This window comes from Fukomys damarensis, unplaced genomic scaffold (genome assembly GCF_012274545.1).
Source record: "Fukomys damarensis isolate Sample0158 unplaced genomic scaffold, DMR_v1.0_HiC HiC_scaffold_17, whole genome shotgun sequence".
NCBI lineage: Eukaryota > Metazoa > Chordata > Mammalia > Rodentia > Bathyergidae > Fukomys > Fukomys damarensis.
In genome coordinates this window covers 13,428,151-13,454,004 of record NW_022900929.1, presented here as the reverse complement: position 1 = coordinate 13,454,004, position 25,854 = coordinate 13,428,151, and the positions used below count along the sequence as shown (strand labels likewise).

Genomic DNA, 25,854 nt, shown 5'->3' with positions numbered 1-25,854 from the left:
TGACCACTTACCTGAGGTGCCTGTGATTCATATTTTAGTGGAGATGACTTGGCCTTGAGGTGTCTAAGACATTTCTCTGGTGTCTCTCTCCATCTTAACATGCCCTGGTTTCTCCTTTCTGGACCACCCAACTCAGAGGTTAACCATGGAGCCAAGGAAGTTTTCTTCATTGTCTGAACCAACAGCATTTCACATCTAAGCTACTTTGATCCCAGCAACTAACTGCCCTTTCACAAGCTTCACCAAAACCAGCATTTGTTGATCATTACTATTACTATTTTCCATGCGGCTAGCACAGTGTGGAGGGGCAAGGCCTTCCTTGAACAGCCCCAGCACGCACTTGGAAAAAGGCAGTTTGGAGAATACAAAGTTGCTTGGAACAAGCCCTAGGATTTAGCAAACACTCTGAGTTATCTTTTTGGATATTGATTGTGTGTCAACCCCCTAAGGTATTAAACAAATAAAATCAGGCTCCATCATATTGCTTTGAGTTAGGAGAAAGGCATGGAATCTCACATTTGTGAATTTTACTTCTGGGAATTTTCTTTTGCATGGATTTATCTGATACAGAATTGCTAAAATGAACAACCTAGTCCTCTATTCATTTACTGATTTTTTATGAATCTGGCTCCCTAACAACTTGGGTATGGGCCAGTTCATCTTATTTTGTTGCTAGTAACCAAAATTCTGCTTTTGGTTAAACCCCAAAGCCAGTAGGAAATACATCGAGCCCGTACTAGGAAGCGGGCTAGGCCAGCAACATTGCTTGCGAGTAACACTGGCATCTGTAGTCGTATGGGCCTCCAGGAATCAGCAGCTCATATGCATGAGGATCCGGAATCATCAAATTAACGTTTTGTGTAGTTGTAATTTTTGTTTGCTATTACAACATGGGGTTCCAAGCTTCCTTGGTGGGAAAGAAGTTAGGTGAAACTTTAAAGTTACAACTGTAAATCAAGATGTTCAGACAGTAGGACAGCAGACACTGGGGCCAATTTCTCCATTGTAAGGAATACCTAAGAGAATAGGAGAGTGTTCAGCAGGGCCCTCAGGGCCAACCTGCTAGATGCCAGTAGTGCCTTCCTTCCAGCTGTGGCACCCCCAAAATACCTCAAGCAGTCTCAGATTTTCCTTCAGAAGTAAAATCAGTCTGATTGAGAATGGCTCCTCTGCAAAGAACAACCAATTATTTGATGAGATATTTTTCTTCGTTTTCTTTCCCCAGTTGTGCTACTTTTAGCATGTGGGCCCCTGCCTCAGAATAGAGTATTTCCAAATACTCTGAAAACAGACTTTCCTACGGGAGCAAAAGGCCTTGTGGGATATTCTGGTGGTTCTGAGAAAAAGCATGTAGGGCTTGGAAATTGAGTTTTGGATTAACTGTTTCTGACCTTTTAAATTAATTTTGAAGCTCTTTTAATGTTTTCCTCTCCGCCTCTATTTTGAACTACTCACTGACTGAACTTAAAAGCAAAGCAGGTTCCTGGTTTAATTTTGACCATGAGATGCTGATTCATCTTTCCCCCCAATTTTTCTACCTTGCATTGGGTCTGAGCTCTGTGCAGGTGGTAGCTGTCCAGGAAACAGGCAGGATTTGCCAGTGCCGTATTTGATTTAAACCACTTTTTCTCATGGAGTTTATTGGTACATTCTAGGTATATAGTACAGTTACATTCATCATTGGGATCTTGTACCTTTACATGACAGGTCTTGGTTCTCATTTTTCCCATAGCCCTGATTTAAACCATTTGATGAGACGTTTAGTCACTGACCCCCACAATCTACTGCAGCAAATATCATCCTCGGTCCTGCCCACCTTTTCTGGATTCTCAGCTGCCTCTCCAGGGAGCCACTGTTCACCACTGAGGCCAGGTCCTCTTGCTGGAGCCCAAAATAACACTCAGCTGTGGAGAACACCTCGAGTCCTTTTGATTTCCCTCCAAAGTCACGTTTTATGTTCAGTTTCCCAGACTGGATGAGGCAGAAATCATGCTTCTTTGGAAACAGATTTTTTTTTTTAGGAAGGAACTAAAACACCCTGACTCATCAGCAGCCATGTCCGTGCCTCTGAACCCTCTGTTTGTGTCATTTAGCTGAATCAGAGAACGACTTCCCTGTCACCTGCTTGGGGTGTTCACGTCTCTTGGCTTGCATTTTTTGACTGAATAACAGCAATCCGTGAGCAGCAGCTAAAATAACAGAGCCATGAAAAATGTCCCTGGTTTCCAGGCCTGTCTCCTTGTTCCAGGAGCAGTGAGCAAAGACACCAATTAATAGCCTGGACGAAAGCCGAAGGACATACGGTTTGCTCGAGAAGAAAAGTGCACATTCTTGCTTCTTGATCTATGCCAACTTTGTATGGGGACAGCTGTTTGCAAGGGTAAACACTGCTACCACTATAGGGTTAGCGGGTCCCTACAGGACGCTTCCCTGCAAACCACAGGCCAGCACCCGAAGTCTGGTCTCTTCCCCCATTCACACAATTGAGCTCTTATCCTCAAACGAACTTTGTTTTTTGACCAGCTCACTAATTGTGATTGAAAACACCACCTCCCCAATGAGGCACTAGCATTGGAGTTAGCGGCAGCAAGACAGGCCCTAATTGCTCCATTTACATAAAAGTAGAAACATACAACTTCTAAATATAAATCTCTGGCACATCGTTCCTTTTGCAATTACAGTAAAATAAGGTACCAGTTTCCCTCCCGGCTCCCTGTCGCAGCAAGCTGCTCGCTAGTGGCTGCACGGAGCCATATAAATATGCTGTAGCCTGGAGTTGAGAGCTTTGTGAAGTAGCCAGTAAATCAGTCCGCCTCCGCTAGGTGAATTGGGCGGTGGCAGCGGGCCACCCTGCGGGCGCAGTAGCTGGGGACCCAAGTGCAGGCTCAGTGCGGGGTGGGGGCAGAGTGCACGCGCGCGCCCCGCGGCCCGGGTCCTGGGGACCCTGTGCGAGTCCCGGGGGTGCGCGCTGAGTTCAGAGATTCCCAAACTGTACACTAAGCAGTGAAATTTGTTTCTTTTCTTTTCTTTTTTTCATTTTCTTTTCTTTCTTTCTCTCCCCACCCTTATTCCCCTCCCTGAATTCTTGAGCTGCCAAAAGGGGGGAAAAATCAAGAGCTGCTCTTAAAAGAAGTTGCCCTTGCTGGTGGTGCTCAGCGTAAAAATAGAGACGGCCGCTTGGAACCGCTTGGCGCTGACTCCCTCCCTGCGGGCGCCCCGGAGTGGGCTCAGGCAGCGCGTTCCGGCGTGATCTCTGGGAGTCGCCAGCAGGTGCTGCTCAAGGTACAGTAGCAGGCCGAGGAGCCGGGGCCGAGGGCTCGGGTGCTGGGGACGCCTGGGGGAGGGGGAAGGAAGTGAAAGAGAAACCAGGAGGAGCCCTGACAGAGGAGATGCTGTCTCGAGCTGGGCTGACGGACTCACGCCCTGAGAGCTTCCTTGAGTTCCACAAGGAAAATCCCATCCTGGCTGCGGGACGTTGCAAAGAACCGAATTAACCTGCCTGCTTCCCCCACCTTCTGCACCTTGATTCCACCGAGTGAGGAGGCTTTCCCACTGTGGGGGTCCTGGGCTGGGGGTGTCCAGGTGGAGCATGGCAGACGTCTCCGGGCAGGTGCGCACTTTCGTGGCATCTGCTGGTTGCCATGAGGTGGTCTCAGGGTGGCAAATATGGAGTGGACCCTCGAGTCAGGGGCTGCACATTCCCGGGACACAGGTATTTATAAATAACCATCACCCTGCTCCGAAATAACATCAGGGATCATCATCCGACTCCTGCTCTTCGCCCTGCCCTTAAGGATTATGGATCCCATTTCGTAGATGGGAACACTGAGGCCCGAGTTTCCGTGGAGAGGAAGAGGGGCACTGGGGTCTAGTAAGGTTTATTTTGTGCCTTCCACCCCATGACTTGTGGGATGTGATAAGACTTTCATGGCACTAGGGTTCACACATGAAGCAAGGGGTGGCTTTAGATTTCTTATAGGTCATTGCCCTACACCGGCTCTCATTTTTCCAAAAATGAGAAATTCCTTTCTTTTAGGGGTTTGAGTTCAAGCAACTCTGCACTGCGAGGCAGGCTTGGAGTTCATGGTCACGGATCCTATTACTGTCTTTGCCACTCACATTCCCGGTCTCCCTCTACAACCTACAACCCAGTTCCTTTATTTCCTACTTCAGTTCTGCATATGCAGTTCTTAGAATACTCCTCTTCTCCGCCCCCACACACAGCCAGCACCCACGCCTTCTCTGTAACAAGCCAAGAGAGACCTTCTCCCACAGCAAGCCTCTGCTCTCCTACCTGCCGCAGCCCCACACAAGGAGCCCGCTGCCTTGAGATTTTGCTTGTGGGCACAGTGAAAAGTTTATTTTATGCATGTTAAATCCTGCATACAAAGCAACATATCTGGTCATATGGCTTTCATTAGCTTCCAATTTTGCACATTTTATCCAACTTGTCATGAGAACCCAGCTCATACTTCAGCTGTACCCCTTCAAGCATCTCTTCTCCGCCATTCTGGTCTGAGGAATCCTTCCTCTGTTATTTTCCGGACTGACTGGTGTCCCCCCCACAAAAGCCCCTAGAAATCTAACTGTACCTCTATTTCAAGGATGTTCACTTCTTTCAATGAATCTCATTTATAGCAGTTTAGAAATCCCTGGACTTAAAGTTCTGGGTAAAAAAAATAATAATGCATGACTTTAAAAAAATTATTTTGCTACTTAAGATTGTAAAGACCTGGGAAGGATACTTTTGAGTTCACTTGCAGAAAATGAGTATTTCCCAAATTCTTGGTGATATATGATTTATGAAAAAAGCATTCTATTTCAAGATGTAAAATAATAGAGTCAGGAGAGGGGGGAATCATCCTCATATGGGTAAATATATTTTCCTATTTTTCTCAATGAAATAGCTCATTTAAAAATAAAAGAAAATTAGAATCCTGTTAAGAACACTACAATTTTTTTCCTCTGTGAGAAATAACAAAATACTCTGTAAATAGAGGCAATTTCATGAAGTAACAGATGTTTTATGTAAAGACATAAAACGGAAACTGAATAAAATAAGAGGGATGTGTGTGTGTGTGTGTGTGTGTGTGTGTGTGTGTGGGGAGTAGTAAGAGTTGAAAGTTGGACACTCATTGAGATAAATCTATTTGATTCCAATATCTTTGTAAAAGGTAGACTAGTCACAGGCAGTGGCTCAGTCCATGACCCAGTAGTGTCTCAGAAGGCAAGAGGGATTTCCATTAGATAATGAATTATGAAATGTCTCACTCTGGAAAAACCAGTCATCGGCTGATGTCATGCTGATTCTAACCAATCCCAAACAAAGCCCCAGCCCTCCTCTTTTCAGAGGTACCCATGTGCTAGTGTACAAATAAGTAGTACAGTATAAAACTTCACAGTGCCAATACCATGAAGAGGAGCTCAGACAGCTCTTAACACATGATACAAGAGCCGGCTGGTGAGAGAGAAGCAAGCAGAAAGGTAATGCTCTTTAATTCTTACTTATGAGCTCTTTGCACATTCCAAGTTAGAATGACTAGGAAGAATTTTACAACTTATTGGCACTTCCCTGGGCATTGTGATTTGTACCTTTTTCCTATTATTCAGGCAGGTTAATACAGCTTTTAATAGTCCTAGAGCATGTAAATAGATTATGTGTTTATACAACCCACTCAGCACATATATACAAGTACATATGCCAGAGAGAGCTATTTTTAAGAGTTACATTTGCAAACAGTAAATTTTATGGAACACACACATACTCACATGCAGGAAGAATCCAAATATTGATAAGTTGCACTTATCTCAATGATACTTTTAGGACTCTTAAGTTCTTTGGAGTCATTAAACTTTTAGTTCTACTTCAGACTCTCATAAAACTTAATTGGACTACAGAATTCTTTGGGTACTATATCTATGACTCCAAATAGATGAGTGATGTTAAATATTATAGTACAAAGATGTTTTATTAAAAATTATAATGCTTCCCTCATCTTTTCACGAGTCTTTACTTTTTAAAAAAGAGACTTTCAGGTAATGTATACAAAGTTTTATCAATAATAGCAGAATAATTGATGGTCCTGGGGCTGAAACCCCAAAAGTGTTAGGCTTGAAACAGGAAATCTTACACATAGTTGTTTTGGAAAGGGGGCCAGCGTATACAGTGCAGAAGAGGATTGTTACCTGTGCTAACTGTAATTTTACTTAATATCACAATCTTCTCTTCCTTTCCTCTTGCACTCAGATCTTACTCTTGCAGTAATGATCCATTTTAACTCTTTTCACCCAAACTGCATTGCTTGACTGGAATGTTCTGAACTACTAGGTGTCAGATATAAGCTGAGGGTATCTACAGAAACCAAGAGGGCTTATGTGTGGGAAAGAAACCCAGAGGGAAGTGGGGTTTTAACAGATGGACCCTTAAAGATACTTCTGCAAGATAAAAGCAATAAACAGAAAATGAAAGACAAAAAAAAGGAACGGGGAGAAGAATGAAAAAAAAAGCCCTAGGCATTGTTTAAAAATGCACATTTTTCTTTTCTGTGCACACTAAAATCCATGATGGTCTCAGCTCCTTTGAGGGGAAAATAAGCAGTCAAAGAGGCTGTCTGGGCATCTACTGGTCAGGACTGGGTAGGGGACAAGCTGAAAAACTATCGTTTGACAGATCAAAACAATTTGTCAGTATATTTTAGAGATTCCTCTTCCATAGGACCAGCTATTCAAGCCATAAGAGCACACTCATTTTATGAAAGAATATGGGAATGGCCAAATGAATTCTGCATTTTATTTGCGAAGAAGTCAGGGTGAGGGGTAGTAGGCTTTAATTCCTGCCTGTCATTCCAGCCTGGAATGGGGAAAGGGGATAGCAGCTCCTGTGACTTGGGCATGGAAAATGCCCCTTGCCCTTTAGATCTCTCAGTGCCCTGCTGCCCTGCCTAGCTGGGTAAAGCAGAGGCACTCAAAGGCCTCCAAACAAAAAGTTCAGTTAGACTGCCTTCCCTGAGTGAGGACCTTGAACCTTTAAGAAAAATGAATGAAAGTCTCCTCAGGCTCAGGACTTCTCCTGGGTGAATGAATGGCTGCCCATGGGCCCCAGGCTCCTGTCCTCAGGTACCTGTTGCCTGGCCCTCCTGGTCAGGTGGACACTGCACTGCCCAGGGTGGGGGTAGGGATTACGCGGTATGGGGGAGGCTTTTGCTATCAAGTCAGAGCTTTGGGTTGCGATTATGCCTTTGGTTGGAGTTTCTATTCCCTGTCCAAAAAAGGAAGAGGATAAAGCACAGGGACTGGGCAGAAGGATAAGGAAAAGAAGAAGAAGAAATACTAATATACAAAAAAAGAAGTGAATAAAATGAGGAGAATGGGTGGTAGAAGGGAATGCAGGACCCCTGAGACTGGTGATATTGGAGGAGAGGTGTGTGTGAGGGAGCAGGAGCAGAAGGAAAGCAGCCTGTCAGAAAACGGGCTGTCCCTCCCCTCCCTAATCACAGCCTTTACTCGCAGACAGACTCCCTCCCTCTCCCATTCACTCACGTGGGGCCAATTCCCTCTCTCTCTCTCTCTCTCTCTCTCTTCTCTCTCTCCCCCTTCCCGCTCTTTCCCTCTCTCTTTTCTCCCCCTCTCTCCCTGTCTCTCTCTCTCCCTCCCATCCTCTCTGTCTCTGTCTCCCCCCACCCTGTCTCTCCCTCCCTCCTTCCCTCCCTCCCTCCCTCCTTCCTTCTCTTTTACTCGGAGACAGTCAGAACTCTCCTCCCTGACAGCCACAAACCTACAACCCTGACTGCCTCCAGAGAGAGAACCTGAAAACAAAACTTCACAGAAAACTTTTTGCTCTTGTTCCAGAGAATTTGCTGAAGAGGAGAAGAAAAAAAAAAAAAAAAAAAAAAAAAAAAAAAAAAAAACCTGTGCGTGAGGGGGGAGGAAAGCGAGGCCTTTTAAAGAGGCAATCACAACAACTTTTGCTGCCAGGATGCCCTTGCTCTGGCTGCGAGGATTTCTGTGGGCAAGTTGCTGGATTATAGTAAGGAGCTCCCCCACCCCGGGATCCGAGGGGCACAGTGCAGCCCCCAACTGTCCTTCCTGCGCGCTGGCCACTCTCCCAAAGGATGTACCCAACTCTCAGCCAGAGATGGTGGAAGCCGTTAAGAAGCACATCTTAAACATGCTGCACTTGAAGAAGAGACCCGATGTCACCCAGCCAGTGCCCAAAGCAGCGCTTCTGAATGCGATCAGAAAGCTCCATGTGGGCAAAGTGGGGGAAAACGGGTACGTGGAGATAGAAGATGACATCGGAAGGAGAGCAGAAATGAATGAACTGCTGGAGCAGACCTCGGAGATCATCACGTTCGCAGAATCAGGTCGGTGCTGGCGTTGGCGGGGCGGGGGTGGGGCGGGGGCAGTAAAATAGATTTCTTTGACAGTCCTACCAGGAACTTCTCTTCCCTCCAGCTGGAAGCTGCCTGCGAAGGTGATCAGTTAAGAGGGGATGGTGGCGGACAGAGGGGTGGCAGGGGAGCGGGAGAGGACGGCAGGGAAAGAGAGATCTCAAGTGACTCTGTCTGGAGAGGACCGGCTTACACTTGCTAAACTCAGCCTGTCGTCCCCAGGGAGGAAGCTCCCGGGTCAGTCTGTGAGGGGCTCCCTTCCCCTGCCTGTGAAACCAGATCAGAGCAGCCTGGGTGAAAGCCTGAGCACATTCCGGTGTTTGGGGAGCAGAGGCGGCTTCCAGACCCCATCCAAAGTTTTCACTGTGGTAAGGAGGCCGGAGTGGCCAGGTATCCAGGTGGAATGGCACAGATGAAGCCATTGTTTTAAAGCCAGCCTTCCCCTTTAAAAAGTCCGAGCTGGGGTCACAGCACAGGGATGCAGGGCACATTTACTAGTGACAGTCATTTTTACCTTTGGAATCTCTGTTTCTGTGTGTGGAGCACACCCGAGACAGCGAGAAACTACTTTGGGAGACAGTTGATAGTGAACTAGAGATCATTTTGGGAAGCCTGACTTTTGGTCTTTGAGCAAAAAAGGAAAGGCGAAAAGGACCACCACCCCCACACAAACCAAAACTCAGTTTTGTTCTTTGTAAAGTTACTAAGAACTCTATGCCAAGGAATTTAACCTTGACAGAGAGCTCTCAGATACTGTGCTGAACTCTTACTTAGTCCTTAAGGGGAGGAACTTTAATAAATAGATTCTTCTCATTGGCCCAGGACCACAGTAACCTGTTGCTGAATGCAAAATACCTGTCAAAAGTAGGAGCCTAAGTCTTGGAGCCAGGCTCTTTTTACAGTTGTGGGACACAGAGCTTTTGCATGCCTCCAAGATCATACAGGCTGGGCACACAGATGTGTTAGTACCGTGTTGCTTTCATGGTAATGCCAGGCTAAAGAAATGGATCCCTTGCCAACTCCATTTGAAAGGAATGCCATTGTTTTGTGTGATAGAGCATATGGCCAGTAAAGTATGTGCAGAGACTCCCAGCTTTTTGTTTAAAAGTTTGTTGCAGCAGTGTAAACAATTAAGGCAACACTCAGGATTTCCAATCCTGAAAACCTGTTGACTAGGATATTCTATTTTCAAGAAAGTGGGCATAAGACCTATGCATCTTTGGGGGGAAGCAGAAAGCTTGCTTGCTCTGGAGCCCACTGTGGGAGAAACCTTGGTGTTCTAGCAGCTTTGCTAGCTTGGTAGATCTTTCCCCAAAAGCCTCTCTAATTTAGGGAATGTCCCACTTTCTTTGCTGGTGCAGTTCTTTCCTGATGCATTCCCTGAAAAGCGTGCTTACTGTGACTTTATCATCTAATGCTTATTGAGGAAAAAAGTCATGTGGCAATTTTCAAGTTGTTACCTAATTTTCCTCAACCTTTCAATGGTAGAGAAGTAGGAAAGAAAATGCTCATGACATGGGGCCTTGTGTGTGGAGTGGATGTCAGTGTCGAGGTGTCGAGGGCTACTCTGTGTCTTGACCCGTATACATATTTATATCTCTGATAGCCTCAATTGCAGCTCCTACTCAGTTGATTTTAATGGCATTATAGGATGCAGGATACCTGTGCCTTTGACACTTTAAATTCCACAGCGAGTGCTGACAGTGTCGCTCTCTTCTAACTTACCAGACTTATGTAGAAACTTACTCTCTTGGCGTTCAGAGATTTGGCAATGAAAGAATCAGGCCATTTACATTCTGTCTTACTTATGGCCTTCCTATGAGTGCCAATCTTTCACTCAGTTATGTGGGATCTTGTCATTTTTTTTTTTTTTGCTTCTCTGTTTGGTGTTTAGTTAGAGAGAAAATGAGGCAATTCATTGGACTTACACTTGACGAAAGTGTAAGATTCATAATGGGAAAAGTCCTAGTTGAGTTTACGTCTTGATTTTGAATTCTTAGAAGTGGCTTGTTACAGTTGCTTATTTTTCTCCTCTGAGAAGTTGTACACACCAACTCTAAGTTGATTTCATGTAATTTCACTGATTTCATAATTGCTGTAAAGATAATCTATTCTCCAAGCAAAGTACCCTAAGTGTAAGATTTTTCCTGCTAATTTTGCCAACCCAGGAAATATGTTCTGAATGATTGTAGTGAATATATGAAAATTAATTATGTCTTATTGTTTTTGGAATAATTCAACTTCAGTAACCTTCCAACAATGTGGAATAGCAAGGTTCTTGGAGACTAGAAAAGTTCATGCCTTTTTGTTTTCATTATAACTATTCACACAGCATAGAAGCCAGTCACTAAGTGTCACCTAGGAGTGTGTGACAGACGCACTTTTCAACCCCAAGTTTCCTCAGTTTGAGGATGCATGTTTAATCTTGGCCTGTCCTCTCCTTAATTCTTGAAGAAAGTCAAGACATGTTCATGGCAGTAAAGGGACTACAAAAGCTAATGCTCCTTGAACTGTTTTAACTGAATTCATCCCCTTTGCTCAGGTAGAAAGTGCCCCCCCACCCCGCTCAGTGTAGCTGGCGAATCGTTATTGGCTAAAGAATGAAGAATCATTGTAAGGCTCTGAAATTCATTTCAACAAATAGGAATGATTTCATTTTTACGGCTGTCACCCAAAATTGCTCCCCAAGTTTACTGCATTCTTTGCCTGACTGGCTCCAAATCCTCACTGTTTATTATCAGTCCTTTCTTCAAAGGAAAGATAGGGATGAATGAAGCCAAGCCAACTATCACTTTAATTGCCAATGAAACTAAAATCAGAGGCCTCCCTGGCTGATATATCTCATTTCATCTGCTTTTGACTGATGACAGTAGTTGATCTGTCAATGTACAATAACAATATACCATTGAGTCTCCATTCCTGCCAAATGCTGAATCTCATAATTAATTTAGCAGTTGATAGCAATTATTGTAGAAAGGATAGGGAAGGAAAGACAAATGATACATCAAGAAGCGGGTAGTTCTCCCCTCCCCCAACCTTGATGTTGCTGGAAAGGGCACATAAATAAATCTCCCTTTTTGGGGGGATGCTATGCCCAGACAGGGGGGCTAAGAAGGCTCGCTGTGTTGTGTATCCTCTCTCCCCCTCCATTTGAAAGTGCATTGAGTCCCACCATTCCAATTCCTGCCTATCTTCTGAACTTTACTGTGAATTACCCCCCACTGAACCTCTGAATCTTTAGGGGTTTTCATACTTCCTTCTCTGAATAATGGTGAAAAGCTGGCCACAAGAGGGCGCGGTTCCAAAGACTTTGGCTTTTTTATCGGTTAATCTGGGAAAAGCAACTGTGCCTACTGGAAACCCCAGTCTAGAGAGTGCTCTAATCTTGTGATTGTCACTTCCGTCTTCTTCTCTCTCATTCTCCTGAAAAAAAATTAGGATTTTGTGGGGTGGGAGAAACGCGATTACCTGTGAGATATTACATGAGGCAGAAGGCACAGAAACGGGAGGGCTGGTGATATATGAGAACATTCCCGAGCTCTATGGAAGGCAAGCGAGTGATAAATTTCAAAAGCAAACAAAGCAGAGAGAGGAGAAATGTGACCATGAATCATCAGCGATACTGATTTGCTCACCAGTCTCTCCCTAAAACAGTCGCCTGGGTTTTCCAAAAACATCTTCCATCTCCCCTGATTTTGTTCCTTGGTTTGCCTGTCTTATCAACACATTCCACCAGCCACAGAAGTCCAGGGACTTCTAACAGGGAGGAAAAGGCGATTTATTTAACGCCTCGTAAGAAAATGGGGTTGGGGTGAGGAGGATTTGTGCGCTTTGGAACTGAGGGTGTGGAGAGAATGCGAGTATGGGGGTGAAGGACGGGATCAGGAGTAGGTTTTGGCCTGAGGAGCCTGTTTCCCAGAGTGGGGATGGGGGAGATGTCAGGGTAGAAGCTCCATTCTCACATTTGGGGAATTGGAGTTATACCACTCCAGGCATCTTTCATGAAAACACATTATTTGTCTTGGCCCCTCTTTTGCTCAGAAAAACCTGAGAGTGATCTCTGAGCTGTAGTTCAGAATTGTTCATCCTTCACTGGTTCCTAGGTACAAAATCAAAAGTGTAGAAGTTCGCAGTCTCTGATATCCCATGGGGTTGAGCTTTGGGAATTTTTTCTACTGCTTATAGGAAGCTAAGACCCCTTTCACTCCCCCAAATATTTAACCTTCCTTCACCACCATTTAAATGGAAGAGGCATGAATGATAAATGTTTTTGGCTGAACATTTCGATAATGGATGCTAAGGAGAGATATGAAGGCTAAAAAATTTAATCAAGATAATTTAAAACCAAACCAATAGTTCTACTCCAGGCAAGATTCTTTACTTCAGGTCAAAGGAAGAGTAACCTTCCAAACCTCACTGACTACCTTTTGCAGAAAGCCTTGAACGCAGGCCAGATATGAACACGCACCCTGTAAATGGTAGCTCTATATAGTGCTACCATGGACTCTACCATAGCTGGGCAAAGGGAGACTTTGACAAAGGATAGAAAATTAAAATAACAGATTCTTCTTACAGCACCCTACCCCCACGGTGAGTTTAATATTCGCCTCAAACAGTAAGGCTTTCCACATTAACATCAGAGACATAATTATTAGCCACATGTAAAAGGGCAACATACTTTACAGAAGACATTGGTGAGGAAAACAAAACAAAACAGAACCAAAACACTGCATGGGTGTATTGGTTATTAAACTGCAAATGTTCATAGACCCACACATCTGAGTTGCTGGACTTTTGGATGAATAGCAGTTTTTGTTTTTTTGCATCCAAATGTGGGGGAAGGGAACAAGGGATTTGGTGTTTAACCCTTGGCTTTCGTCTGTGATTGAACTGTTGCAAGACCCTGAAGGTAAAGGAGAATGTGCTACACACACCTTTACCTTCAGCTTGAGCAGTCTTTCTTCAGTCCACCCCTCCCACCAGGCAACATTTCGGAGGTTTTCCCTGCCAGGTACAAGATTTCTCCCTACCCATTTTCCTGCACCGTTTTTCTCCCCACTTGAGAAAAGTTTTTCTCCCCACTTTGTCCACTGTGCTCCTAGGGGTTCAAGTGATGAGATATTATCACCCACACAGGGTTGCGTGGGATTTTTCTTAGTAAATTACTCAGGCAGAGCAGGCTATGATACAAGCATTGCTCACAAGCCACAGGAAGAAAAAAAAAAAAAGCACAGAAGATGAAAAGAATATTACCAGAGCGTAGGTAAGGAAAGATTAGCAAAGCAACCAGCTCTATCTGGTTAGCTAGGAAATAGTGCAGGAACTCAGAGCATACCTGTACAAACAAACATCGTACCTGCTTATGGAGCATTATGGGGAGGCTTCTTCCATTTCTTGATTTTATAGCACCGGCTATTTAAATCACACCTAAAACTGATTCAAAATTGATCCTAAATGCCCCAACTGTAGGCAGCCTTCTTCCATTTCCAAATTGTTATGTGCAGAGATTTGCAGATTGGGGTATCCTTTCAGCGATGCTCAAGTACAGCAATTTCTCTCAGGTAATAGAGACAGAAAGGGAATAGACTAAGTTGTCCTGTTATTTATTTTATTTTTCATCCCTGAGACATCTGAGGGCTATAATATATTTCTGAAACCGACAGCTCTGATAAAAAGTAATCCCATGTCAGCTTCCAGCCAGTTCATCCTCCCCACCCCCTTCTGCAATGAGCTAATGTAAAAGAAAAAATATATATGCACTGCTTAATAAGTCAGAATACAATAGAACTTGTAAAATGTACCTGCACATGGGGTAGACAGTAGGAAAACTTGACTCTTTCTCTTCCCCCCGTCCTCCTGAGCATTATGGCAAACAGCATTTTCGTGAAATTGGATCTCAGTTTTATTTTTTCCCCCGATAAAATATCATGCAATATACAAATAGCAGTTCCAGAAATGGACACCAGGAGAAGGAGGCGGCAGGCATGTCAATTAGTAGGGGGAAAATCCAAATGTCAGAAATATGGGGGAGAGAGAAAGCATGCAGGCAGTAGATGTGAATACAGGGAGCAGAGTCTTTCAGTTCAGATAATTAAACTGATGCATAAATCAGCTCCCGAGCCTCCACAATACAATGGTGATGCCACACAGTGAGTTATCAGCCAAGACCAGCATGAAAGTAATTTTATGATGACTCTGTGATCCTAATATAACAGCACCTGACAGATTGAGCCCCCTCTAATGAGTGCTCTCTTTGTACAATCCTCTCTCAGGAACACTAAATCATTCGCTTCCAAGTACAGCTGCCTGTGAAGATGGGGTGGGGCCAGATCACACATGAGAGACTGGCTCCTGTGAAATGGGGAGCCTGGCCTGCAGGCCAGTGTGACAGGAAGCTCTGGCCTCTGGCCTTACTGGCCCTACAAAAGCAATTCACACGAGGCTGTCACTTGCTCTGGCCGGCCAATTAACCCTCTATTACCAGCCAACCCCAGGCATCCGGATAGCTCTGGACTTTGTGTGTGAGAGGTCCAGCATGTGGGGTCAACATTGCCATCCCACCCCTCACACTCACCCCCTGCCCAGTGTTGGGGAGTACAGAATGGATCCTGGGGGTGTGGTCCCCGAAACTCTGTAGTCTTCATATCTAGGGCACTGATCATGAGCTCTTTCCTAGAAAACCAAAAGGCAACCTTGTGGTCTCCGGCTTCCCTAATTTAGCATCTACTGTCTCTCTAGAGTGGCGCTTTTTGCAGTATAGGATTTCAAAAGCTGTCTGACCTAAAGGTACAGGGGAAACAACAGCTAGCCTGGTAACATTCTCAGGAGGAGGGCAGAGATGCCACCCGGAAGGGACCTGCAAGCTGCTCCAGCAGAGCAGACGCTGGGGACATTTCTTAGTGGTCTCAGCAGGGCAGGACCCTACCATATAGAAATCAGCAGTTCCTTTCCATTTTAAATCAAATAATTGAACTCCGCTTCCTGGAATCTTTCCTTTTCTTAAAGACACAAACAACCACCAAAACCCCACCCCTTCTTTGCAAAGGGTAGTACAGGATTCATTTTGTCTTTCAAAGTCATTGTGCTTCCTAAAATAAGACAGCTTCACTCTTTGCTGCTCCCCACTCTGGGCTCTATGGAATCATAAACTCTGCTTTATTATTCATTTCAACTCCGGCCAGCGACATGAGGTCGAAGGAACTCCCAAGCCACTGCTGCCATCGTAATGGCAAGGTTAAAGGCAGATGCCAGAGAGTACCTCCTGTCCATATGCAGCCTTTCTTGGCCTTGGCCTCTGTGATTTTCCCACTATCATAATCACAGTGTGCAGACTGTGTTAAATTAAGAACAGAGTCGGCAGTGCACAGTGCTCAGAGAAGGCTGCCTTCTGCTTCGGAGAACTTGAAACTGTGCCTAAAATTTATAGTACCGTAAACATCTCAGGGCCTCGAGTGATAAGTACAGTTGGATTTCCGTTAGCTATAGAAATCCAGGCAGGGCGATCCTCCTAGGGAGTTGCGACTTCTAGAATGAACTTCTTGGAGATGGTTCCCAGATTTGTCCCCAGGATCTGTGGACATTGGATAGTTGTTAAGCAAGCACACCATCAGGTAAAAAGACAAGTCTCTGTATACCACCCAGGGGACATCTGAAAGTGAGGGAAAATATTTGATTAATCAAAGAGTTTGAGTCTGGATACCTGCTTCTTATACCTAGTAAATGGACCTGCATAATCAGGGTGCAGGTGCATGTAAAAAGAGCAAGAGACGACTTTATAATTTTAAAATCAAGTAGGACCAAGTGGTCGCTGAATACAACCATCCTGACAATGCACGGATTTCCCCTGGGTTAGCAGCACTTGCTATCTGAAATCTGTTTTTGGTGCTCATCTAAAGGTGCATTCTAAAGGGATGAAGGGATTCAGAGGGCGGAGGTGGCTCTATTAACTTCATATAACTCAATGTTAAGGGTGTCTTCTTTAGTGTGTTTATGAGTGGAACTGGAGATTGAATGCAGGGCCTTTGCACTGAGCTACATCCCCGGCCCTTTCTTATTATTTTAAGATGGGGTATCTCCAAATTGCCAATTGCCCAAACTGGCCTTGAACTTGCAATCCTCCTGCCTCAGCCTTCCCACGTGCTGAGATTACAGGTGTGCATCACCACATCTGGTTAGCTAATAATCAAGTAATTGCCTACTCTCTGGTAAACATCAGGCTATAGGAGTGAAGGAGATCAGACCTCAGATCTCAGGTGTCTTAGAGACATAAGAGGAAGGTGGTAGTGGAGGAGACAGAGGAGAGGGAGCCTTCTGGAGAAAGTGCTGTCCAATCTGCATTGTTAAAGGAAGGGCAGTGTGTTGGGAGTGGGGCAGGGCCAGGAGTACTCTAGGCAGCAGGAGCAGCAAGGGTCACTCATGGGATTCTCAAACCCTGGGGAATCACCTTTAACTGCAGCACACAGGACAGGGGGCTGGGCAGGGCTGGAAGTCTCTGCGGGATGCTGAGAGCAATAGGAAGTCCGGAAAGAACATGGGAGAGGATGTGGCAGCAGAGCCATGGGAAAGATTCCTTTAGTGGCTTAACTCAGAGCCGAGTGGAGAGGAGTCTGACGATGCCATAGAGACTGCATAAAGAATATTGTGCTGTGGGATTGAGGCTGGGAGGGGGAGATGACAAACAGGAGATGTGGTTAATAGGTGCTGCCCACATTTACCTGCAGAGGGCCAGAGGAGAGGGTGCTTGTCTTTCTGTGTGCAAGTATTTCCCTAGCTTGCTGGGGCTTTCAGACTATTTTTCTTTACGTTAGCAACCTCGATCCTTCCAAGATCCGAAATAATGGGTCAGGTGTCATCCTGTCATTCCCGTTTTGTGGAAGGCGAGACATATTAAGCAGCCAATCAACAGTCAGACCCCTAGGCCATCTTCATTTTAGCACAAGCCTCTGCAAACATTTTTCTGAGAGAGGCCAGAGTCAATATTTTAGGTTTTGTGGTTCGAAATCCCTCTCGTAACTACCCAGTCCTGTGATATAGTGCAAATACAGCCACAGGCTGCATACAAAGAGGCGAGGGTGACTGTGGTCCAGTGGGACTTTATTTGCAGGCACCGGTTTGAACTTCAGATCAGTTTCACATATCACATAATATCTTCTTCTTAAACCGTTTACAACTGTAGAGACCATTATTAGCTTGGTAGCCATCCTGGGGCAGGTGGCCTGTGGCTCTCCGTTTGGGGACCAGGGACTGAGACTCTTGGTAGCTTGGACTGAGTCCAGAAGCTGAATGTGAATGCTGGACTTAACCAATGTACTTGTTTTCCTCTTGTGTTGTTTCCTCTTCAGGCGCAGCCAGGAAGACGCTGCACTTTGAGATTTCCAAGGAAGGCAGTGACCTGTCTGTGGTGGAGCGCGCAGAAGTGTGGCTCTTCCTGAAAGTCCCCAAGGCCAACAGGACGAGGACCAAGGTCACCATCCGTCTCTTCCAGCAGCAGAAGCACCCACAGGGCAGCTTGGATGCGGGCGATGAGGCCGAGGAAGTGGGTTTAAAGGGGGAGAGGAGTGAACTGTTGCTGTCGGAGAAGGCGGTGGACGCACGGAAGAGCACCTGGCACATCTTCCCAGTCTCCAGCAGCATCCAGAGGCTGCTGGACCAGGGCAAGACCTCCCTGGACGTACGGATTGCCTGTGAGCAGTGCCAGGACAGTGGGGCCAGCCTGGTGCTCCTGGGCAAGAAGAAGAAGAAAGAAGAGGAGGGGGATGGGAAGAAGCAGGGTGGCGGCGCAGGCGCAGTGGAGGAGGAGAAGGAGCAGTCTCACAGACCTTTCCTCATGCTGCAGGCCCGGCAGTCTGAAGATCACCCGCACCGCAGGCGACGGCGGGGCTTGGAGTGCGACGGCAAGGTCAACATCTGCTGTAAGAAACAGTTCTTCGTCAGCTTCAAAGACATTGGCTGGAACGACTGGATCATCGCGCCCTCTGGCTACCACGCCAACTACTGCGAGGGTGAGTGCCCCAGCCACATAGCAGGCACGTCGGGGTCTTCGCTTTCCTTCCACTCGACGGTCATCAACCACTACCGCATGCGGGGTCACAGCCCCTTTGCCAACCTCAAATCGTGCTGTGTGCCCACCAAGCTGAGACCTATGTCGATGCTGTACTACGATGATGGCCAAAACATCATCAAAAAAGACATTCAGAACATGATCGTGGAGGAGTGTGGGTGCTCCTAGAGTCTCCCGGCCTGGGGGGAAGAGGGAGCTAGAGCTGCCGGTGAAGACAATGGCAAAAATGAAGATTTTTTTTTTTTAAGGTTTCTGAGTTAATCAACCAGGAAAAAAAAAAAATCAACAAAAAAACAAAAAAACAGAAATTTCGAAAAAAAAAACAACAACAAAAAAAACCCATCAAAAACCACAAAAACTAAACTAAAAACAGAACCTATGAAACAGATGAAGGAAGATGAGGAAAACAAATCCTTAGCCAGGGCTCAGAGATGAAGCAGTGAAGGAGACAGGAATTGGGAGGGATAGGGAGAAAGGGGTACCCTTCATTTCTTCTGAAATCAAACTGATGACATCAGTTGTTACAATGGGGTATTGTTCTCTCCCCCCTGCTGCGGTTCCCTCGAGAACCTCAAAGTCCATTGGTCTAGTCTGTGTTCCTATGGACTAGCACAACCCAAATAACGTCTAGAAAGCCATGAGTTTAAAAGGGCCAGTCCCACCCAATCACCCAGGTCATCAGCTTGCCTGTGTGACTCTATCTCTGTGTACATCAGCAGACACACACATTCACATACCGGCATTTGCACACACAACCTATATACACGTTCTGGTAAAAGAACAACAGTGTGCAGGCCGTCACACGTTCTTTTTCTGCACCACGATTCCAGCGAGACAAAACAAAACCAACATAAACAAACAAACAAACAAAAAACATTGACAACAAGAATGGGAAGAGAGAAAGATCAAGGAAAAATGAATACCAAGTTACAATTCGTTAAGGTGCTTCTGATCTTAGAACTATGCAACCTAATACGTTTGAAACTGTTTACCTGAGAGAGAACAAAAAGAGAGACTTTTTTGTATTGGAAATAACCTGATTAATTTTTATTTTCTTCAAGGAGAGATACTTGAAAGGAATATGTTTGTCCATCTGTTGGATCCAAACATTTCTATATTTTGTAAATGTTGTTTTTTTTTATCGTTTACTATTTGCACTACAATGGTATTTGACCTGTCTAATCCTTATTTAACAAGTATTTTCTTTGGGTGGGGGTGGGGGTGGGGTTTAAGAGCTGCACTTAATGTGAGCTATAAAAGAACTGCTACAGCACACAAAATAGCTATTTTTATTATTATAATTATAATTATTATTATTATTTTGTACCTTAAAAAAATAGACACATACACCAAAGACATTTGTGTGAGCCTTTAAACATTCTGTCTGTGATTGGTAATCATACACCATCCGTGAGTCAGGGGTTGGGCGTCAAGGTGGAGTAGGGTGGATTGTGTTCAGGCTTAAACAACCTGAGAAGTTTGGTTTTTGACTCTTTTGACATCCATGAAACAGGACATTTCATACTGGATGTACAGTAGTTGTACACTGTTGGATATCAAGTTCAATCAAATTCATGAGACTACATGCTTGTATGTGTATCTATACATTGCTTGTGCATACGCATACCTGTGTGTATATATACATGTATTGTACCATGTCCATACACGATTTAAGCACTTCAGGTTGTCTTTTTTTAATGTTCTTAAAGCAATGAATGTTTGTGTGCAAAACACAGTATTTTTAAGAAGGATAGGCTATAGTTTTTGCTTTTACTCTGAACTAGGTGGGCACATTTCAGAAATTTGGATGGCAAAAGCCTGATAATTCCAGTGACTCTCCAACAAGGCCCTCTGTAAATGTACAGGGATCAAATTCCTTTGTCTTTCTTGCTCCCCATCTCCTATAAGTTATCCCCCGTGGGGAAAACAGGATGCTAGTCAAAACGATGGGCTGATTGTTTTCACTTTATATTTATTATCTATTGGAATATTGGAATCAATCTTAAATCAGAAACTTTTTTGAAAAAAAAAAAAACTTCAGGCCAGAATAAAAGAGGTGGGTGCAGTTTTTGCTTGTTTTGAGGTCTGATTGTAAGAGATATTACTTGCACAGTGAGTTTAATTAGTGTTGTTACTAGCTAAAAGCTAAATTTTTGGAGGAAAGTGTTTAAAGAGAGTGGAAATTGAGGAAGAGAACAGTTAGGAAGTAGGGATGAGGGGAGTAGCACAATTCTTATAAAAAAAAAATATATATTCTTTTTTTGTACTGGGGATTAAACTCAGGATCTTGTGCTTGTCAGGCAGGCACAGCACCACTGAGCTACATCCCCAGCTCAACTCTCTAATATTTTAATTTGCTGCCAAAATTCTTGGTGTGCAAGGTTTTATGTATTGATTCAGATGCAAACAAAACAAATCAAACCAAATCAAACTGAACCAAACCAAAAACCCATGTCTTATAGACATCAAAGTGTATGCTTAAAGCTAGGTGTCTCTACTTTATTTCAGTATTTTCCTTGCCTAGAACAGCTAATAAGTTATTCATTTATGTGTTTAAAATACAGAGCCTTATTTTAGCCAACTTATTTAAAGTTGGTAAAAGTTGGTAAAATTGGAAAACATTTCTAAGTGAGAAAGCCTATTTTCATCAGTATTCTGTAAAATGGCAATTCTCATAGCCTTGTGTCAATTCAAGGATTCAAGAGTAGTTGGAGGAGAATGAACTATCCGTTTCAGACCCAATATTATCAAAGGTATTCTAAAACTAGACTCAGTCAGTATATACAACACAAGAAGTTATGCAGGAGGTTACCTTAGTCTTGTTACTGGGCACATAGACTTATTGTTTAGGGGCCCACTCTGTCTTATGCAGGAAACACAGTCTGTGCTGTGGGAGAAGCTCATAGCAGATTCTAATGAAGGTCTACAGGCCTTGGGTATCACGCATGTGGAGAAGGTAGGCTTGGTGAGGAAAGCTGGGGCAAGGAGTAAATGGCCAATTTTCCAATTTTAACAGAAAGCTTTTCAGGCTTCTTTTTGATACTGGGAATAACACTGGAACCCAGGGAAATAGTGTGAGGATATAAGTCCCAGTTCACTGTGCAATGGTGCAGAAAGTCAAGGCCATGGGAAAAATAGGAATTTACAAAGACAGCTCTATTCAGCTCCCATTCATCTCAAATCTGTCTGCCATTTTGTTAAGCCCTATAAATCCTAGATATGCCAGGGATAAACTGGGGTTTGGTTAGTGGCCATGATAATTATAAACAGAGTTAAGTGAAATTCCGTATGACAGTATTATAAATGAATACTAAATGTTTGGGTTATCATGGACCCACAAATTTTAACCTGTCTCATTTAAATATATATGGCCTTGATATAGAATTACAAATTGCTACCACCTTTAATAATATTGGAAGATACTGTTTTACCATCTTTAACAATTGCATAAGTAACAAAGCCTTGTGAACAATCACTCTTTTCACGTAGCCACATTAGGCCAAAATAAAGTGCTTTTAAATTCTATCCTCTTCTTTGTACTCTTACCATACATGATAAAGGAGGGTATCTCTATCTGATTGTACTATCTTGCCACTTTTACTCGGGGGCTGAACTCTGTGCTCTCAAGTATCTGCCCACACTAATTCTAGAAGCGCTAAAAGGCGCTTGTCCTCAATATCTCAAAATAACAAGAATTTTATAGGCTGAACTTTCCTTTTCTCCCCCCCCCCCAAAAGTAAGGCAAACTTTGACGCACTTGCTGGGATTTTGTTATCACAGCACATAGCCTATTTGAAGTTCATTTAAGATTGATTCCGCTCTCCATTACCAAAAAGAGTTCTTACAGTCTCCTCAAAGTTAAAACAAGGAAAAAATTTTTTTTCACACTTGTAGGATTGAACTTCAAGAGGGGACTCTAAATACAGACAAATATGCCTCAGTTGCATTAAGCAGAGGTTCAAATTATCACATTCACTTGAAAACATGATTTCCTGTGGGCCTTTTTGGCAACTTCCCTTTTCAATGTAGAGAAAACTTAGTCACCCTGAAAACCTACATAATAAATGAAACTTGTAGATGTGGGCAGAAGGTTTGGGGGTGGACATTGTATGTGTTTAAAATAAACCCTGTATTACTGAGAAGCTATTGTATGGGTCAGAGAAAATGAATGCTTAGAAGCTGTTCGCATCTTCAAGAGCAGAAACAAACCACATGTCTCAGCTATATTATTATTTATTTTTATGCATAAAGTGAATCATTTCTTCTGTATTAATTTTCAATGGGTTTTACCCTCTATTTAAATGCTTTGGAAAAAGTGCATTGACAATGAGTTGATATTTTTCTTTAAAAGAAAAATATAATTATGAAAGCCAAGATAATCTGAAGCCTGTTTTGTTTTAAAAATTTTTTATGTTCTGTGGTTGATGTTGTTTGTTTGTGTGTTTTTATTTTTATTTTGTTTTTTTTTTCCTTTGGCATACTACATGCAGTTCTTTAACCAATGTCTATTTGGCTAATGTAATTAAAGTTGTTAATTTATATGAGTGCATTTCAACTATGTCAATGGTTTCTTAATATTTATTATGTAGAAGTACTGGTAATTTTTTTTATTTACAATATGTTTAAAGAGATAACAGTTTGATATGTTTTCATGTGTTTATAGCAGAAGTTATTTATTTCTATGGCATTTCCAGCAGATATTTTGGTGTTTGCGAGGCATGCAGACAATATTTTGTATAGCTAGTGGACAGTATTCAGCAACGCCTGATAGCTTCTTTGGCCTTATGTTAAATAAAAAGACCTGTTTGGGATGTATTTATTTTTATTTTATGTCATATTTATTGATTTTTTCCAAAGTTTACTTTGCACACATATTTCCATATCCTTTGCTGGTTGATCATTTGGTTTCTACTATAATTATCTAGAAGAGGATGAGGAACAGCCTGACTCTGAAGAAGATTAGAAAGTGTGGAGTAAGAGAGGATAAGCAGAAAAAAGAATATATATTGCCATGGCAGAGGCTTGCAAAAAGCTATAGATGCTTGGGCCAGCAACATTTATATTTTATTCATTTTGTTAATTTCCTATTTCTCTAACTGCAGTGGCAACTATTTGCAAGAAATAAAGGCATATCCTTTTCCTCTCTCCTTCCCTCCTTCCTTCCTCCTCTTCTTTCCTCTCATGTTCCTTTCTGGCTAGAAAACTGGAACACATAGAACAACCAGAGTGAGGGAGAACTACATGCATGTAAACGAAACCTACCTAGTTCTGGTATGGGAACCAACAGAACCCATTCAGAATCAAAAGGAAAGTCAAGAATTAATTGATTCTTCAAGCTTTTCTTCTAACGTTTCTGTCTAGCATTTGTGTCCATCCCTGAAGTTATAGAGAAAACAGGGTCCATAAAGGCCCCTCTGAGAACCAGCAATCTCTCTATGCGTCCCTTCATTGATATTCACCTATTATTGTTTTAATCACTTTTTACGGTAGATTTTATCTCAGCTTTTGCCAAGGAATCTCAGGCACAGGTAAATAACATGAATTGGAACTAGAATTCCAAACCAAGTCTATAATCAAGCTTAAAGTGAATCTTCTTTATGTTCTCTTGTAATTCCATGTTTTGTGTCAATATTCTTACGTCCTGAGGGAAAGAAAAGGGGTTGAACTGAGTATAGAAGATATGTATTTTTCAGGCCCTTTTTACTCACCATTACCTCCAATTGAAACCCCAAATTCATATGAATTCATCTCAACCCCTTTTTACTTCAGCAGGAAAGTTCCAATTTTTTAAAATTAGAAAAGGCGAATTGTCAGTTTTGCTTCATACTTGTTAATTTGTCTTAGTATTCTGTTTTTCTGTTTTGTTAAAGGGAATCTTCTGTAAAAGTACTTTATGAGTCCAGTGATATTCCTGTGTGTGCAAGCATGTGCCCGTGTGAACAGGCACATTAGCCTTCATCTCCTGCCAAGTTTAACAATTAAAAATGAAGTTAAAATTCCACTGGCTTGTAAATGAGTAACACTGTTATTAAGTTTACATGGATATTGTCATAATTTAGACAAAAAGGACCGAAAGAAAACAAAAATAATTTTAATATGCATACATGCACTCTGTAAAAGGAGAAATAATGTCATGATTTCATACCTTAATCCATGTCTATTATAGAGTCTCAATCCCCTAGAAGACCATTGTCTGAGAAAGAGACTGTCAAAGGAGAATAGAAACATTAATAATTCCTTGTGCAAGAAATAATGCCTTTTCGCCCTTTAAAACATTTCTAGTGTTTCTTCTGCATTGATTGAATTTTTCGTCTTCTCTTTGGCGCAGGAAGGCAGACTCATTAGCAATTCTGCATTACACCCTCTCAGGCTTTCTTTCATTGTCCTGCAATTAGAGCCTACAGTGAGAAAAATAGGAAAGGCAAATTGTTTATGCACAAGCATAAAACCACAGAGCCGAGTCGTTTCAAGACATTTTTGGAAATGCACAATTGCCCTACTTGACAATGTCCTGTTTCAAGAAGGGCCTTGATCTTGGGAGTTCCACCGTGACTTCCATTTCACCACGGGGACTCCAGAGAAATGTTCTTTCTTGCAGAAAAGTTGACTGCTAAGATTTGGAGGTGGTTTGGGAGAACTATTAGGCAGACAGACTGAATAAAAATGAGGGAAAAATCATCTTTTGCATAAACTGGTTTCTTCTAGGGAAGAAGGCAGAGGAAATATGGAGGAAAAGTCTAATCACTGGCAGACAAGTACTGAAAAAAGCCACCCAAGGCCGGTTAATGTGCTGCTGTAATTTTTACTGTCATGGTGGCAGCCGTGCCTGCCTCTCTGTGATGTGGGGGCCACAGTGTTCTAACACAAATACTGTAACGTGGCAACAAAAGACCCCCGAGGAATTCCCCTTTCATTAATGAAGTTGTCTCAATACAGTGGAGTAGCGAAGACCACTCTATTTGAAAAGCTTGGTCTCACATGGGACTGAGGGAATCATTAAGGCAAACTCTCTCATTGTGAAATACAGAAAAAAAGAAAGAGAAAGAGGGGAAAGAAAAAAAGGCCAACGCTGCTAATCTATGCCAGAAACAGGCAGGCCTGAGGCAGGAGGATGACGAAACACTGTGCTTCAAAGTGTTTATTGTGCTGGAGCATCCCAGCCCTTTGAGGGGAACCATCAAACCCTCCTAAATGGAACCAGGGGGAGCTCCTCGCCATTGATCTCAGCAGCAAATGTTTGTGCTTCGTGGTCCATTTATGGATCCTTCCAAGACTTAGTAACGTTGTCATTAAGTAGGACATTTTTGAAAAGGTAAAACTGATTTTCCACCTGATGAATCACATCCTACGCGCCATCACATTGCCACTGAGATGAAACGGCTCAGGTTATCACAATAGCATACT

The 25,854-nt window shown here is 43.3% G+C and overlaps 1 protein-coding gene and 1 long non-coding RNA gene across 3 annotated transcripts in view; one reads left to right on the top strand and one right to left on the bottom strand.

The window, feature by feature from the left end:
* LOC104853031 overlaps positions 1–15,085 on the bottom strand; it is a 46,620-nt gene extending 31,535 nt beyond the window's left edge. The window contains exon 1 of one of the 2 annotated variants that reach the window (XR_002024929.2): positions 13,747–15,085. This is a non-coding gene — a long non-coding RNA (uncharacterized LOC104853031). The remainder of the gene's footprint in view (positions 1–13,746) is intronic. The other variant, XR_002024928.2, reaches the window with a different exon arrangement.
* Inhba (inhibin subunit beta A) lies at positions 7,683–18,735 on the top strand. The gene is made up of 2 exons (XM_010610858.2): positions 7,683–8,363; positions 17,732–18,735. Exons 1-2 carry the CDS (start codon positions 7,976–7,978, stop codon positions 18,616–18,618), a joined length of 1,275 nt encoding a protein of 424 aa, XP_010609160.1. The 5' UTR covers positions 7,683–7,975; the 3' UTR covers positions 18,619–18,735.
* Positions 18,736–25,854: the final 7,119 nt, after the last annotated feature.